This window comes from Lepisma saccharinum, chromosome 12 (genome assembly GCF_977018435.1).
Source record: "Lepisma saccharinum chromosome 12, izLepSacc3.1, whole genome shotgun sequence".
Lineage (NCBI taxonomy): Eukaryota > Metazoa > Arthropoda > Insecta > Zygentoma > Lepismatidae > Lepisma > Lepisma saccharinum.
The window spans coordinates 55,697,335-55,713,198 of record NC_139240.1 but is presented as its reverse complement, the minus strand read 5'-3'; the positions used below and the strand labels follow the sequence as shown (position 1 = coordinate 55,713,198).

At 41.5% G+C, this 15,864-nt stretch overlaps 1 protein-coding gene across 2 annotated transcripts in view; it reads right to left on the bottom strand.

The window, feature by feature from the left end:
- LOC145996489 (uncharacterized) overlaps positions 1-15,864 on the bottom strand; it is a 158,950-nt gene that overhangs the window by 40,022 nt on the left and 103,064 nt on the right. For both annotated transcript variants that reach the window (XM_083132987.1, XM_083132988.1), the window contains exon 2: positions 175-702. In XM_083132987.1, coding sequence (XP_082989113.1) covers positions 175-539 — 365 coding nt within the window. In that variant the 5' untranslated portion in view covers positions 540-702. The remainder of the gene's footprint in view (positions 1-174; positions 703-15,864) is intronic.

The window sequence follows — 15,864 nt, the reverse complement described above, 5'->3', positions numbered from 1 at the left end:
CGGGACTGTGCTAACCACTCCGCCACGGAGGGCGGCTTCTCAGCAGAGACTTACCACTTTCTGGGTTCGAGTCCCGACTGTCCTTGCCTCAATTTAATCTAATCAATCACTCGTTCTCATCGGCAAAATGTGGGCCCCCAAAATCGGCGCTAAATAACAAAAAAATACAAATACCTGATCAACATCAGCGTGAAGATGGACGTGTGCAGTGCGAGACCATTAGTGAATCCATTGAACTCACACATAACATCCCCAAATATCCAGTCTCCTTTGATGAGGGTGATCATGGAGAAGGGCATGTCCAACACTCCTGCAAGGACATCCGCTATGGCCAAGTTCGCCAGGAACATGTTGGTCCTTGTCCTCATGCCACGATGCCGAACGATCGTGACGACCACCATCAGGTTCCCGAAGACGCTGAACAGCATGATAACGACGATGATTACAGCCATAGGGAACACAAGGGGCCAGCCGTAGAAGAGATAGGTGCTGTTGCTGCTGCTGTTGGTTGAATTGGGCATTTCTACTTCATCGGACATGGCGGCCTTCAGGTTAATACAGCAGAGGGTTCCAGCAACAGTCTAGCTGCCTGCTGGCGTCGTCTTTCCATTGGTTACTGTGCGGGGTTGTTGAAAGCTGCACACGACGTCCTGTGGAACCATCCTTTGCCGGACATGCCTTCGCGTCTTCATCGTGGTTTTCCTGGAAGAAATGAAATTGGATTAGCCTACAAGGACAAAGTTCAGGTATGATTAGCTACTTTCCAGCAAAATTTTAGCAAGTTTCAGACAGCTTTTTTACGCTTTGGACAAGAGTGAGTCCCATGACTGTGGACCTTATGTTTTTTTGTTTTTTTTTTCAAAACCTTAGTACAGGCCCCATGCTTATTCATGTTTGAAAAACAATGTTTGTTTTCAAGCCTACTTTATACACAGAGAGCCTAGTCGGGGCTGGACCTACAGTTTAAAGTGAGATTCCAACCACTCCGAAGACATCCAAATGTCAGTACACCCTGAACTGCATTTGCAGACAAATGGACTCACAGCCAGTATAATCCTCTGTGTGGCTCGTGTTTTGTCGTTCATATGTGTTTATGATTGTCCCTTCATCCATTTCATCTCATCACCATTAATCCTCATCTTCACAATTAGCCAAAAGTGGCAGAAAGTAAAATAAATAAATAAACCAACCAACTACTATGTTCCTCCATCACGTATCTAACCCGAATCCCTTGATTACAAGGTAACGACTTTACCACTGCACCATCGGGGACGCACTTGATAAACAATGGTAAAAGGGTACGGATAAATATTCCCAGCATTAGTATGCAATGCTAATCGGATATTATCCACTGTCTATTGCTATTAACTACACTTATTCTAACACCACGCTATTCCAGTGTAGAATTCAAGCAAATATACTTCCCTCTCCTCAAAAATTAGAAATAGTAGCATAAGGCGAGCAAAAAATAGTGCAGAATTCCTGCCGCGGAGTAGTTAGTCAAGGCATCGGATTTGTAGTGAAATCACTTTCATTCACTTCGTTTTGTATTGAAACCAATCACCAACTAAGCACCAGATAGGCTCTGTACCAGCAATTTCATTCCTTCAAAGGATATCAGAGCAAACCGGATGAAAATAGTTATGCACAATTTGCTTGATAATGTTTTACCATTCTCTATGCTTCCCTGGGTAGGTTCCTCCACGAACCATCGATTGGAATCGGATCATTTTTACTTTTCCTATCACCATCGTCAATACAGAAAATTGTATACAGGGTGTTTCTAAAGGTCGTTTACAACGCTTGGGAGGTGATTCCTCACACGAAAACAAGCAAAAAGTCTAAGTTCCATTTTTACGACTGAGGCTTCGTTTCCGAGATAGGAGCCTCGCAAAAGGTGACAAAGTGAACGTCACACCTGACTGGGACGAATACTATAACAGATAGAGAGGCGGTTCCAAGGGAATCATAAAGGAATCGTATGTGCTCAGTCCGGAAGTCACTATGAAAAGTTCACTGCACGCATGCGCAATGGAGTCCTCAAAGGAATTGGAGATTTCCAGCAAGAACAATACATGGAAAGGGTATGTAACGCAGCAAGAAGGACCGTGACAATGAGAAATGCGTTCAAGACAACACATCCCGACCTCAAACATCAAAACATGAGCACCGAACACAAAATCCGAAAAGTTGAGCAAGGTTGCATACCCCAGTTACACGCAAGGAATGAACGAATCATGTCATGTGGCATACGAGTGACACATTACTCCACCAGGAGGAGGGAAAGAAAAACACAATATCAGATGATTGCGACAACGTGTATTTTTACACGCGACAACTACGTAATATCCCCCCCCCCACACACACAACAAACAATAAATGCTACAATATCTTATACACAGACAGTGCGTGTCACTGTACACCAACTGAAGATGTCACTTTCACCACACAAAGGGGGTGGGGAGCAATACCAAAAGTGTTCGCACGCGATCATTGTGACGTAAAAGAGACCAGTTTTGGAAGCGCTGCACAGGCAAGTCTGGCTCTCGTAGTCTACGTTTGACCTTCATGACTGCTGTTCCCGCGAGAGGAGCTCGAAGGGTTGGTTCTCTCCGGCAGTCGTTCCAGTCGTGTTGCAGGTGCTGGGATATGATCAGCAGTTCGCTCTAGGTTGTCATACGCTTTGAAGAGTACTAGTATGTTGTATTGAAAGAAGTTGACGTGGTGGAGTGGGCAAGTCAAGTATCGCAACAATTGGTCTGTGGTGTTCGTACGGTGATACGGCCAATTTGTGAAGTGTGCCAGTGTTAAACAAAAACAATACTTTGCAGTTCCAGCTCCCTATTACACAGATGGCTGCGTATACGACCCAGCAGCTAGCACACATGCATCTCATGTATGGGGAGGCACGTGGTAATAGCCGTGAGGCAAGGCGTCCTTATGGAGAACGCTTTCCACATAGACGTTTACCGTCTCACACCTTCTTTCAGGTAGTGGACAGTCGACTGCGTGAAACAGGGTCAGTTTTACCACCGCGGCAAGAAGTTGGAAGACCCCGAAGTGTACGCACACATCAGTTTGCAGAAGATGTGTTAACAGCGGTCGCAGAACATCCTGGCACCAGTACGCGAGTGCTCGCTCGGGCACGAAACACGTCTCATGTGAATGTTTGGCGTGTGTTGTCAGAGGAAGGAATGCACCCTTTTAAACTGCAGAAAGTACAAGAACTGTTACCTCGTGACTTTCGCCCTCGTATGGAGTTTTGCCAATGGTTGTTGCATCAGCTGGAGACAAACCCTCACTTCGGGGCAAACGTATTGTGGACAGATGAAGCCATTTTCACCAGGATGGATGTCTTCAATAGTATAAACAGTCATGTATGGGACTTTGACAACCCAGATGCACTTTTTGTGGCCCATGACCAGCACAAGTTTTCAGTGAATGTGTGGTGCGGGATAGTACATGATCATTTAATTGGACCATACATTCTCCCTGTTCGCCTGAATGGTCGCACGTATCATGCATTTCTTAGTGAGGTTTTGCCTGAACTGTTGGAGGCCGTACCTTTGGCACTGCGGCAAGAAATGTGGTACCAACACGATGGTGCACCAGCTCATTTCGATTGTAATGTACGACATTTCCTGCATGACGTGTTTCGCAATAGGTTCATTGGTAGGGATGAGCCTGTGCCTTGGCCACCGAGGTTGCCAGATCTCAACCCTCTCAATTTTTCTTCTGGGGAGAAATGAAAACCCTCGTATACGACACACCTGTCACATCAGCTGAAGACCTCGTTGCTCGCATCAACGTCGCCGCCGCGACGGTAGCAGATACACCTGGCTTGTTTGCTCGTACTCGACATCCTTGATTCGTTGCTGTCATCTCTGCGTAGAAGTAAACGGCAGACATTTTGAAAACCGTCTGTGATTATTGCCCTCGGCAAATCTCAGTGAGAACACTCTTGGTATTGCTCCCCACCCCCTTTGTGTGGTGAAAGTGACATCTTCAGTTGGTGTACAGTGACACGCACTGTCTGTGCGTAAGATATTGTAGCATTTGTTGTTTGTTGTGTGTGTGTGGGGGGATATTACGTAGTTGTCGCGTGTAAAAATACACGTTGTCGCAATCATCTGATATTGTGTTTTTCTTTCCCTCATCCTGGTGGAGTAATGTGTAACTCGTATGCCACATGACATGATTCGTTCATTCCTTGCGTGTAACTGGGAGTATGCAACCTTGCTCAACTTTTCGGATTTTGTGTTCGGTGCTCATGTTTTGATGTTTGAGGTCGGGATGTGTTGTCTTGAACGCATTAGTAGTGTATTTGGGCCGTTTCAAAATAGTACTTAGTAGGTATGGTCTTTTTTTACCAATTGAATATCACTTTTTGACATACTTTGACAATTTTTTGTCGATGTTTTAGCGTTTAGCGATGTTTTAGTACAAATTTTCACTATACTCATTTTTCCCCCACTCGTACTTGGTAGGTATATCATGATGTTACGTGATACAACTTAACCTATCATTTTTTTACGATTATTTAATTTTTTTACGACCCTAAGTGATATAACTTAACCTATCATTTTTTTTATTTAGGTACTGTTTGAACGTTATTATTTGAGGATCATATTTTGTTGGTATTTTTTTTATCAATCGAATATAAGTTTTTGACATATTTTGACAATTTTTTGTCGATGTTATAGCGTTTAGCGATGTTTTAGTACAAATTTTCACTGCACTTATTTTTTTTTCTATTTGTACTTGGTAGGTATATCACGATGTTACGTGATATAACTTAACCTATCTTTTTTTTTACGATTTTTTTAATTTTCTTACGATCCTAAGTGATATAACTTAACCTATCATTTTTTTATTTACGCACCGAACTAACCTACAAGGGGGACTCCGTTTGTTTTAATATTTCAGTATTATAAGGTTTTCACAAATTTTATATAACCTAAAATGTGTTGGATGTTGATTTTTAGTATGTGGCAATTTTTTATGAATTTTAAAACTGTTCCGTCACCCTCTCGTTCTTCACGTCGTAGGCGAAGGACTTCTCTGCAATCAGGATGACACTGCATAGGGTATCCTCGGGCAAGGCATCGTGGAACTCGCAAACACCCACTCTACAAAAATTCTACTATATGATCTTTCACTGGCTAAGCTAACCTACAAATAGGAATTGGCAGCACTGACTTATAAACCCACTGGGTCTTCTTGACATGTTTTTTCATGATGTGTTGCCAGGCTATTGCGCATCTTGGCGTATACAATGTATATATTTTGAGAGGGGGGTTATAGTTTTTTATGCTGTACGAATACTAAAAACTTGACAGTGCTAACCAACAGAGTAAATAAACCTACATGCAGAAACTAACAACACTAGTTTCTGACAGTGAATTTGAAATAAAATATTAAACAAAAATACATAAGTAAGCACTGTGATTACAAATAATACCAGTGTTATTACATATTCATTCTTATTTTTCGAAGTTGAATGGAAGCACGTGTTTTTTACGCTCTCGTAACACTGACCTTGCCCCAGTGATTTTAAATTGCTTCCATCCGGTCTTTTTTCTGTGCTATTTCCGCGCGCACGCAACATTCGCTTTCAATAGTTTAATGAAACACAGAAGGAGTATTAGTTTAGCAAGTTCCGAGTTTACAATTTATTAAATTAAACAATAATTTATTAAATTAAACAATAATTTATGTAAGAATATACTTGTACTTACCGAACACAAAATAATAAAAGCACATGTGAATATTTGCGTGCGTTCATGTTATATGACGACTGAGTAAAAAATAATGTTGACTCCCCGAAAGATAAAAGTTCCTGGTTCGACATCAGATGCATGCAAATTTTATGTTTTGCTCTCCAAAATCTTGATTTCTATGTTTGCGCTATTTGCCATACAGCAGAGGAGAAGAGGGGAGAGGGGAGGGGAGGGGGTACTATTAGCGCCATCTATTAGCAAACAATAGAAATAAAAAAGTAGGGTCAAACTTTTTCAACACCCAAAAATTTTAAACGTCCTCGTTTAGTAATACGATCAGCAGAAGACGTTTGAAAGAGTACTCTTAGTCGAGAAAGCTAATTGCTAGGGCCCATATATTGCTAAAATGTTCTTTGATTTGCATATTTCTCATACCGCCATATGTTGTTCTAGTTGACTTCTTCCAAAAAAATGCTAATTAGCGAGAGTTAATTAAGCAAGGCAAGTAAAAGAAGCAAATAGGACAATATGTGGCGGCGTGGAAATATGTAAAAATTCGACTCGATTCGAATTCAAATTGGAGGATATTTTGTATTTTTTTCCTATAATGTACAAAACATTTACCGTACATAATTTTTTCTATTTACAACAGTATAAAATAAGAGAAATGTGTGACAATATCCATATTAATTAGGAAGGTGTGTTGTATGCTAGGTTAGCTAATTGTGTTTTTACTGTATAGAGGAAAAATGGAAAAAGAGTGCTCTACAAAAACTAACGCTCTTAACAATATTGAACGCCCGTGAAAATTATATATAAATAAGGCATAAGCGTATTGTCTACTTTCATGTCAGATTTTCCCGACCTGTGAGCTGTAGTGTTTAGGCGACAAGCGACTCGCTCAAATATGATACCGTTGACAATATTGAACGCCCCGTGAAAATTATATATAAATAAGGCATAAACGTATTATCTGCTTTCATGTCAGATTTTCCCGACCTGTGAGCTGTAGTGTTTAGGTGACAAGCGACGCGCTCAAATATGATACCGTTGACAATATTGAACGCCCCGTGAAAATTATATATAAATAAGGCATAAACGTATTGTCTACTTTCATGTCAGATTTTCCCGACCTGTGAGCTGTAGTGTTTAGGTGACAAGCGACGCGGTCAAATATGATACCGTTGACAATATTGTACGCCCCGTGAAAATTATATATAAATAAGGCATAAGCGTATTATCTGCTTTCATGTCAGATTTTCCCGACCTGTGAGCTGTAGTGTTTAGGTGACAAGCGACGCGGTCAAATATGATACCGTTGACAATATTGTACGCCCCGTGAAAATTATATATAAATAAGGCATAAACGTATTGTCTACTTTCATGTCAGATTTTCCCGACCTGTGAGCTGTAGTGTTTAGGCGACAAGCGACTCGCTCAAATATGATACCGTTGACAATATTGTACGCCCCGTGAAAATTATATATAAATAAGGCATAAGCGTATTATCTGCTTTCATGTCAGATTTTCCCGACCTGTGAGCTGTAGTGTTTAGGCGACAAGCGACTCGCTCAAATATGATACCGTTGACAATATTGAACGCCCCGTGAAAATTATATATAAATAAGGCATAAACGTATTGTCTACTTTCATGTCAGATTTTCCCGACCTGTGAGCTGTAGTGTTTAGGCGACAAGCGACTCGCTCAAATATGATACCGTTGACAATATTGAACGCCCCGTGAAAATTATATATAAATAAGGCATAAGCGTATTATCTGCTTTCATGTCAGATTTTCCCGACCTGTGAGCTGTAGTGTTTAGGTGACAAGCGACGCGGTCAAATATGATACCGTTGACAATATTGAACGCCCCGTGAAAATTATATATAAATAAGGCATAAACGTATTATCTGCTTTCATGTCAGATTTTCCCGACCTGTGAGCTGTAGTGTTTAGGCGACAAGCGACTCGCTCAAATATGATACCGTTGACAATATTGAACGCCCCGAGAAAATTCTATATAAAATAACATACCTGAAAATTATATTCACAGTAGATTTATTTTTTGAGTTTTGTAATTACCCCAAGAAATTCTATATAAAATAACATACCTGAAAATTGTATTTACAGTAGATTGAATTCTTGAGTTTTTGTATTCGCACACAAGAAATTCTATATAAATAACATACCTGAAATTCTATTTACAGTAGATTGAATTTTTGAGTTTTGTAATCACTCCAAGAAATTCTATATAAAATAACATACCTGAAAATTGTGTCGCTATATACTAGACTTTTTGATTTCTGTGATTTTGGAGAAAGCAATGGCATCCACCACCAGTTTCAATCGTAAAAATGATAAAACTGAATGTGTTACTTGTGGGAAGCTAATCTCAAGGAACAATTTATCGGTACACAGGGCAAGATGTAGCGAAACAGGTTCGAGAATTAATCGTTCCTTGCCTTCTAAGCCTTGTGCTCGATGCGGAAAGATGATTAGCATTACAAATTTAAGTAAACATCTCAAAATTTGCAAACCATCGACCGGACAAGCAACATCGAAAAGGAAAATCGATAATTCAGAAACGGAAGCTTCCACTTCCAAGCAAATTAAATTATCTAATGAATGCAAACCAATTAGATCTGCATTTAACGACCAACTACAGGATTTTTCAATTAAGTCAGAACCAGGTCGTGACATTCTTAGTTTCTTGGATGAAACGAAAACATCTGTAGTAAATATTTTAAAAGATAAACTTGAAAACAACTCTATAAAAGTATACGTTGTTCTGTTTTCTGAATACAAGAAAGTTGATGGCACAACGAGTATTTTTTATCATCGTACAAAAAACCAGACTCTTTATTTGGCGGACGTCGAAAATTTGGACAACTTCTATTATAAAGTTTCCAACGAGCTGGTTAAGAAACATGACGATTTCGAGGCTAAAGGGTCGGGATGGTCTCTATGTGGAAGTCCTCACACGTTAACTGTTTACGTGAACCAATTCTCGCCTCTTCGCGCTTCCAGCTACGTTCCTCTTCCACCGAACATTCAACACAAGAGGGCTGTGCTAAATATACAGAACAGCGATAACAAGTGTTTTCTCTGGTGTGTGTTGGCTGCACTGCATCCTGTTCATTGCAAAAATAATCCACAGTGGGTTGGACATTACAAACAATACGAAACCGACTTTCAAAGTGTAATGTCTGGCATCGAATACCCGGTGACATTGTCGGATATAACAAAGTTCGAAAATCGTACAGGAAAACGCATCGCTATTAATGTATATTCCTTCACGTCAGATAAATATCTCGTGCACCCTGTCAGAATAAGCGATATCGACGATGACGATGCCTGTGTAATAAATCTCCTTCTAATTTCAAACGAGGATGTTCATCACTACACGCTAATTCGTTCAATGTCTCGATTACTAGGAAGCCAAACAACCAAGCATGAACATTGCATCGAAGTTTGCCCGAGATGCCTAACCACGTTCGACGATCGTGACCGACGTGATCATCAAAATCTTCATAGTCGTCAAATTGCTCTGGAGAAACTTGCCGAACATAAAATTTATTGCGGTGACAACAGACCGGCTAGAATGTTGATGCCCGAAACAAACGATGTGGAAGAATTCAAAATGCACAAGGCATTGTTGGAACATCCCGCAATCATCGTCGCAGATTTCGAGGCGTTCCTCAAACCACTCTCCTACTGCGAACCGGATCCCGAAATTTCCTCCACAACGCCGTACCAGCTTCATCAACCTAATAGTTTCGGCTATGTTGTTGTGCGACGTGATAAAATAAATGAAGCATATATATATCGCGGGCCAAATGTAATCGAACACTTCCTGGAAAAAATGGTGGAGGAGGTTGAGGTAATTGGTAGCGTACTGCTTACATCAAAACCGATGGCACCTTTAACTGAAAATGAACTTCAAAATTATAATTCCACTGAGGTGTGTCCGGTATGTGATCAAAATTTCACTGATGAGAACAAAAAAATATTCCACCACGATCATTTCAGCGGAAACTACATAGGTGGAATTTGCAACACGTGCAATCTTAAAATCCAGAAACCTAAATTCATCCCCATATTCTTTCACAACGGAAGCGGATATGATTTTCACCACCTGGTGAGACATCTTGGCTACGATCCGAAACGTATAGGTGTCTTGGCCGAGAATGAAGAACGCTACATTAGTCTCAGCAAGCAAGTGTCGATTCCGGGAACGAAAAATACAATCGAGATGCGCTTTCTGGATTCGTATAGATTTCTCTCTGCAAGTCTGGATGCTTTAGCGAACAAACTCACCGACGATCAATTTAAAATAACTAGAGCTAGTTTTCCCAACGTAGACATAGAACTCGTTAGACGTAAAGGAGTTTATCCTTACGAATATGTTAGTGATGGTTCTAAATTTAACGACGACGCTCTTCCACTTCCAAGAGAATTTTACAGCAGACTCAGAGAGAAAGGAATCGCGGAAGAAGAATACCAACACGCGCAACTCATGTGGGAGAAATTAGAATGTACGACACTCGGAGACTACCACGACGCATACTTAAAACTGGACGTGACGATACTCGCGGATGTTTTTCAAGCGTTCAGGAAAACAGCAACGAATATTTACAAATTAGATCCAGCGTATTTCTACAGTCTACCGGGATTAGCGTGGTCGGCAATGTTATTCCAGACAAAGGTCAAGCTGGAACTGATATCGGACGTGGACATGTTACTTTTCATCGAAAGAGGGATACGAGGTGGAATGGTGCAATGCGTACAGAGACATGCAAAAGCTAATAACGTACACATGAAAGAAGATTACGATTCAAATCGAGCATCGAATTACATCTTCTACGCCGACGTTAATAATCTCTACGGACATGCCATGGTTCAGAAACTTCCTTACGGGGGATTCGAATGGTTAGATCCCACTTCGATAGATATTATTCATTTCGACGATAGCGAGTGTGGTTTCTTCGCAGAGGTAGATCTCCAATTCTCCGACCACCAGCACGACACGTTTTCGGATTTGCCCCCGACTCCCGAAATCAAATGTCCACCCGACTCGGTTCAAGACAAGCTTTTGTTAACATTGGACCCTAAACAGAGATACGTCGTCCACTACAAGAATCTCCGGTTTTTGATTGGGAAGGGTGTTCAGATAGTAAATGTTAGAAGAATACTAAAGTTTAAACATTCCACGTGGTTAAGACCTTACATAGAAACTAACACACAACATAGAACAGTCGCCACTTCCGATTTAGACAAGGACTTCTTTAAATTAATGAACAATGCGGTGTACGGAAAGACTATGGAGAATGTTAGAAAGCACGTAGACGTGAAATTAATTTCCGATAAGAATAAATGTCGGAAGTGGATAGCCGATCCTAGATTCAAGTCGAGAAAAATTTACAACGAGAATTTGGCACTTTTCAATCTACATATAAAATTGATGAAATTCAGAAAACCAATTTACGTTGGCGCAACGGTTCTCGACTTGTCGAAACTTTACATGTTCGAATTTCATTATGACGTGATGAAACCCTTCTACAATGATAAGATATCACTTTTGTACACGGACACCGACAGCTTCATTTACAGCATACAAACACCTAACCTCTATGAAGACATAAAAAATCCTTCCATGCTTGAGTATTTCGATACTTCTGCGTATCCTCAACCCAACAGATTTGGGATTCCTTCCCTCAACAAAAAAGTCCTAGGTAAGCTGAAAGATGAATGTAACGGTGATATTATTGTCGAGTTCGCGGGTTTGCGTTCGAAGATGTATGCCATGAGAACAGAGAGTAGTGTCACGAAGAAAGCAAAAGGTGTGGGCAAAAATACGGTGGAGAACAAACTCACCTTCCACGATTACATCGATTGCCTTTACTCACAATCGACGATACTAAGCATAGAACAAAGAATCCAGAGCGTCGACCATATCATCACCACAAACGAAGTTAGGAAAATTGCGCTGGATCCCGATGACGATAAGAGGTGCGTCCTCGAGTGTGGTATTCACACATTGCCTTGGGGACATCGTCGTTTAGAAATAAATAAGAATTGCGCACAGTGCAAATAATTAGCACTCACCACCACACACAACAATTTTCACTAACTCAAAAAAAACCTTTTGTTACTGAGTAAAAAAACACTGACTGTTATTACAAAAAACTATGACCGTATCCTTAAATAACCAGCATGCCTATGAACTTGTTCGGTTTCAAAAAACAGATCATCATGGAAACCATACCAGATCATGAAGTCTTACCTTCCGTGTTACCTAAACTCAACGGTCTGTTGATCATTCACCTCAACAGCATTTGGACGAAACTGAATGACGATGTGGGCAAGATGTTTTATGTTTTTAATAACAATTTACATTTCTACGAAATTCCGATCGACGGGAAACTTCAAATCACCGTGAATCCGGAAAACGCAGGCGAAATCAAAATTTCTACCGGCAAGAACATTTTTCGAATCAAGCACGACAAGATGCTTTCTAACATTACGTACGATGTGTCTGCAGGAGATTATTTTTACATAGAACTCCTCGGAGATTACGACAAACTTATTCCTCTCTTCGTAGAATTACGAATCGTCTATCCTATTATAAATAACCGTTAACCAAAAATGCCTAACGACATTTTCGGCAACACCAAGCGTGTAGACCACGCAGAAGAGATTCTCATGTTGGACATTCGAGTTAAGAAGTTAAGGACCGATTTGATCGCTTTGCAGGAGACCTTAAACAAAAGTTTAGAGTCGGAAATCGCTACGCTCCAAACGCAATGTCTCGACCCCATTCTGAAAATCGATTCCGAACTGAAAACGCTCATAAAAAATTATGTCGACGTACCTTCTTACGACAACGTTCAAAATATACAGTTGAGCGTGGATTCGCTTCAAAATGATTTGGCCAAATTACAGCAATTTCAATCGACAAATGAAGATTTGGAAAAATTGAAACTCGAAATCGAAGAACGAACTTCCGCAATAGAAAAGAATTTCTCTGAACTTCAAACCGTCGTGAACGATATTGATGTAGAACGCTTGCATATCGTTGTTTCCAAATTACAAGAAGAATTCACCAGCACGTTGGAAGAAATTAAATCCAAGTTGCAGACTTTGGAAGATACAATGACGAACCTACCATCGTCGGACGAACTGCAGGTCATCGGTAAAAGCGTCGCGAACATAAAAATTCAATTGGAGGCCTATCGAGATTTCGAACACATTCAAACCACCATCGCTACGCTTCAGGCGTCCTTGGAATTGATCAACGAAGAAATTAAAAATATTCACGCTGAAGCGAGAGCGTTGACGAGCATTCAAGACACGTTGAGCGCGGTTCAGCAGAAGATCGAATATTTAGAAAATTTGAACGTCGAAACGAATCTCGCTCATTTTCATCACGTACTCGACAACATACAGGGTGACTTGGAATCGTTACGGACGAGCGTGCCTTCGAGCGAAGATTTGGAAAAATTGAAAACGGCGGTGACGGCACTATCCGATTCGAGCGACATCAAAAATTCATTGAGCGATCTCGAGAGTAAAGTGGCCAATCTCCCCACCTCCAAAGAATTGCACGCTTTGAAAAGAAACATATCTCGAATGCTGAAACGACTAGAAACGGAAACGGCGAACGTGGAACAGATTCGAGACGAAATTAGTTCGCTGGTGTCGACGCTGCCAACTTCGCAGAGCGTCGCCGACCTTCACACGCAGTTTACAGAGATGCGAAGCATCGTGAACGATCTTACCGAGAAGAGCTCGAAATTGAATCAAGTCGAGAACCTTCAGAACATTGTCGTCAACATCAGAGATCAAGTTGGAATGCTGGAATCCACGCAGGAATCGACGCTGGCCTCTTTCGGTGCCAAGTTGCAAGAACTCAACGAAAACTACAAGCAGTTGAACGTGGAAGTGAAAATCAAACCGTCGTTTTCTGCCGTAACGGATACCATAGTCGAGCATTTGCTGCCCATCGAAAATAAACTCGGACAAGTTCACAGTAATCTGCTCGGCGTCGACACTAAATTCGCTAAACTGCATTCTCTGCAAGCCATCGAAATCAACAGCGTACCCAATCAACAAAGAATCTCCACGTTCGTCGAAGGTAACAAACTGTACATGTTGCATCCTTATCATCCGTACTACAAGTTTCTCCTCGATGGCACGATTCAGATAAACGAATTTTCGTACTGGTCTCACGGCAGAAAAGCTAGCGTTCCCACCATGACTTTGATATCGAATCGTGGTGTGCAGAAAGCAGGAAACATTCCTCTGGCACGTTGGAACGAAACGCGCAACATATATGAAATACACGAAGACGAAGATCTCACCGTTTTCGACGTGAGTGCCGGCGATAAGCTGATCATTCAAAACACGAGCGAAGTGCCACCCTCTTTGAATCCCATCACGCTTGTGCTTCTCTTGAAACGTAATCTCTAAGAAAATGTCTAGGCAAGCCATCGTCGAAGAATTGCATAAACCTGCACGCCGCAACTACGAACGTTTGGCTGTGGTAACCAAGGGCATCGACGACCTCTGGCAAAGCGACCTCGTGGAGATGAGTAGCGGCAATTTGAAAAACGTACATAAATTGAACAAGGGCAACAAGTACCTCCTCACCGTCATAGACACGTTTTCGAAATTCGCATGGGCTCTACCTTTGAAGGCGAAAACGGGAACGTGCGTCACGGAAGCATTCAAATTAATTTTTCGCGAAAGCGGCGGCAGACGACCACGGTTTCTGCAAACAGACAAGGGTAAAGAATTTTACAACGCCGTATTCCAAAAGTTTATTCAAAAACACAAGATTCGACATTATTCGACTTTCAGTCACGTCAAAGCCAGCATCGTGGAAAGATTCAATCGAACCTTGAAAACACACATGTGGAAACGATTCACGCTTCGGGGAAATTACAAATGGGTCGACATCCTGCCGGAACTCGTCGACACCTATAATGAAACGGTACACAGAACGATAGGCATGAAGCCAGCCGACGTTACCAAGTCCGACGAGCAGCGTTTAATTTCTACCGTTTACTGTCCAAAGTACACACCCACGACAAAAAAAGCTAAATACAAAATTGGAGACCAGGTGAGGATCAGCAAATTCAAACGCACCTTCGAGAAGGGCTTCACAAAAAATTGGAGCACGGAACTCTTTACGGTGGTTCGAGTTCTACCTGGAAACCGACACACGTATATAATAAAAGATAGTAGCGGCGAGATTTTGAAAGGAAGATTTTACGAAGAGGAACTCTCTAAAACAAAACACCCCGACACGTACCTCATCGAGAAAGTATTGCGTAGGAAAGGTGACAAACTTTTGGTCAAATGGCTGGGACTTCCGGAAAAGAGTTGGATCGACGCGGACGAAGTGATCTTGTGAGTACGTGGAACGTGGTGAAGCGTCTACCGGATCCGGAAAGTCAAACGAAGAAAAAGAACGGCGAGTTGCTTCCAGACAGCATCCGCTGTCTGATCGTAGGTCCTTCGGGGTGTGGGAAAACGACACTGCTCGTGGACAATTTTCTCCTCGCACCGAATTGGTTAGATTGGAAGAACAGGCACCTGTACGTGTTCTCGAAAAGTTTGGAGCAATCCAAATACCAGCAACTGATGAAACTGTACGATGGTCTGGACATTGCAACGTTTGCCTCGGAAATAAAACCACTCGACGATTGTCGTGAAAATTCAGTCGTTGTGTTCGACGACGCCATCCTGGAAAATCAAAATGAAATTCGCAACTTTTTCACGCAAGGTCGTCACAAAGGAATGGATTGTTTTTACCTAGCTCAAACGTTTTCCAAAATTCCAAAACAGTTAGTGCGCGACAACGCCAATTTCATATGTTTGTTTCGTCAAGATCACACCAACCTCAAGCACGCGTACGATGACTACGTAGGCGGAGACATGAACTACAATCAATTTTCGGAACGCTGCTGCTCTTTTTGCTGGAACGGTGACGATTTCGGATTCGCGACGATCGACATGACGAGGAAACCCAACGACGGAAAATACAGAAACAAAATCAACGACTTTCTAAACGTTGCAACGTTGTGAGAAACGACGTATATAAATAACGTCATGACGAAACGAAAAATCGAAGACGAAAAT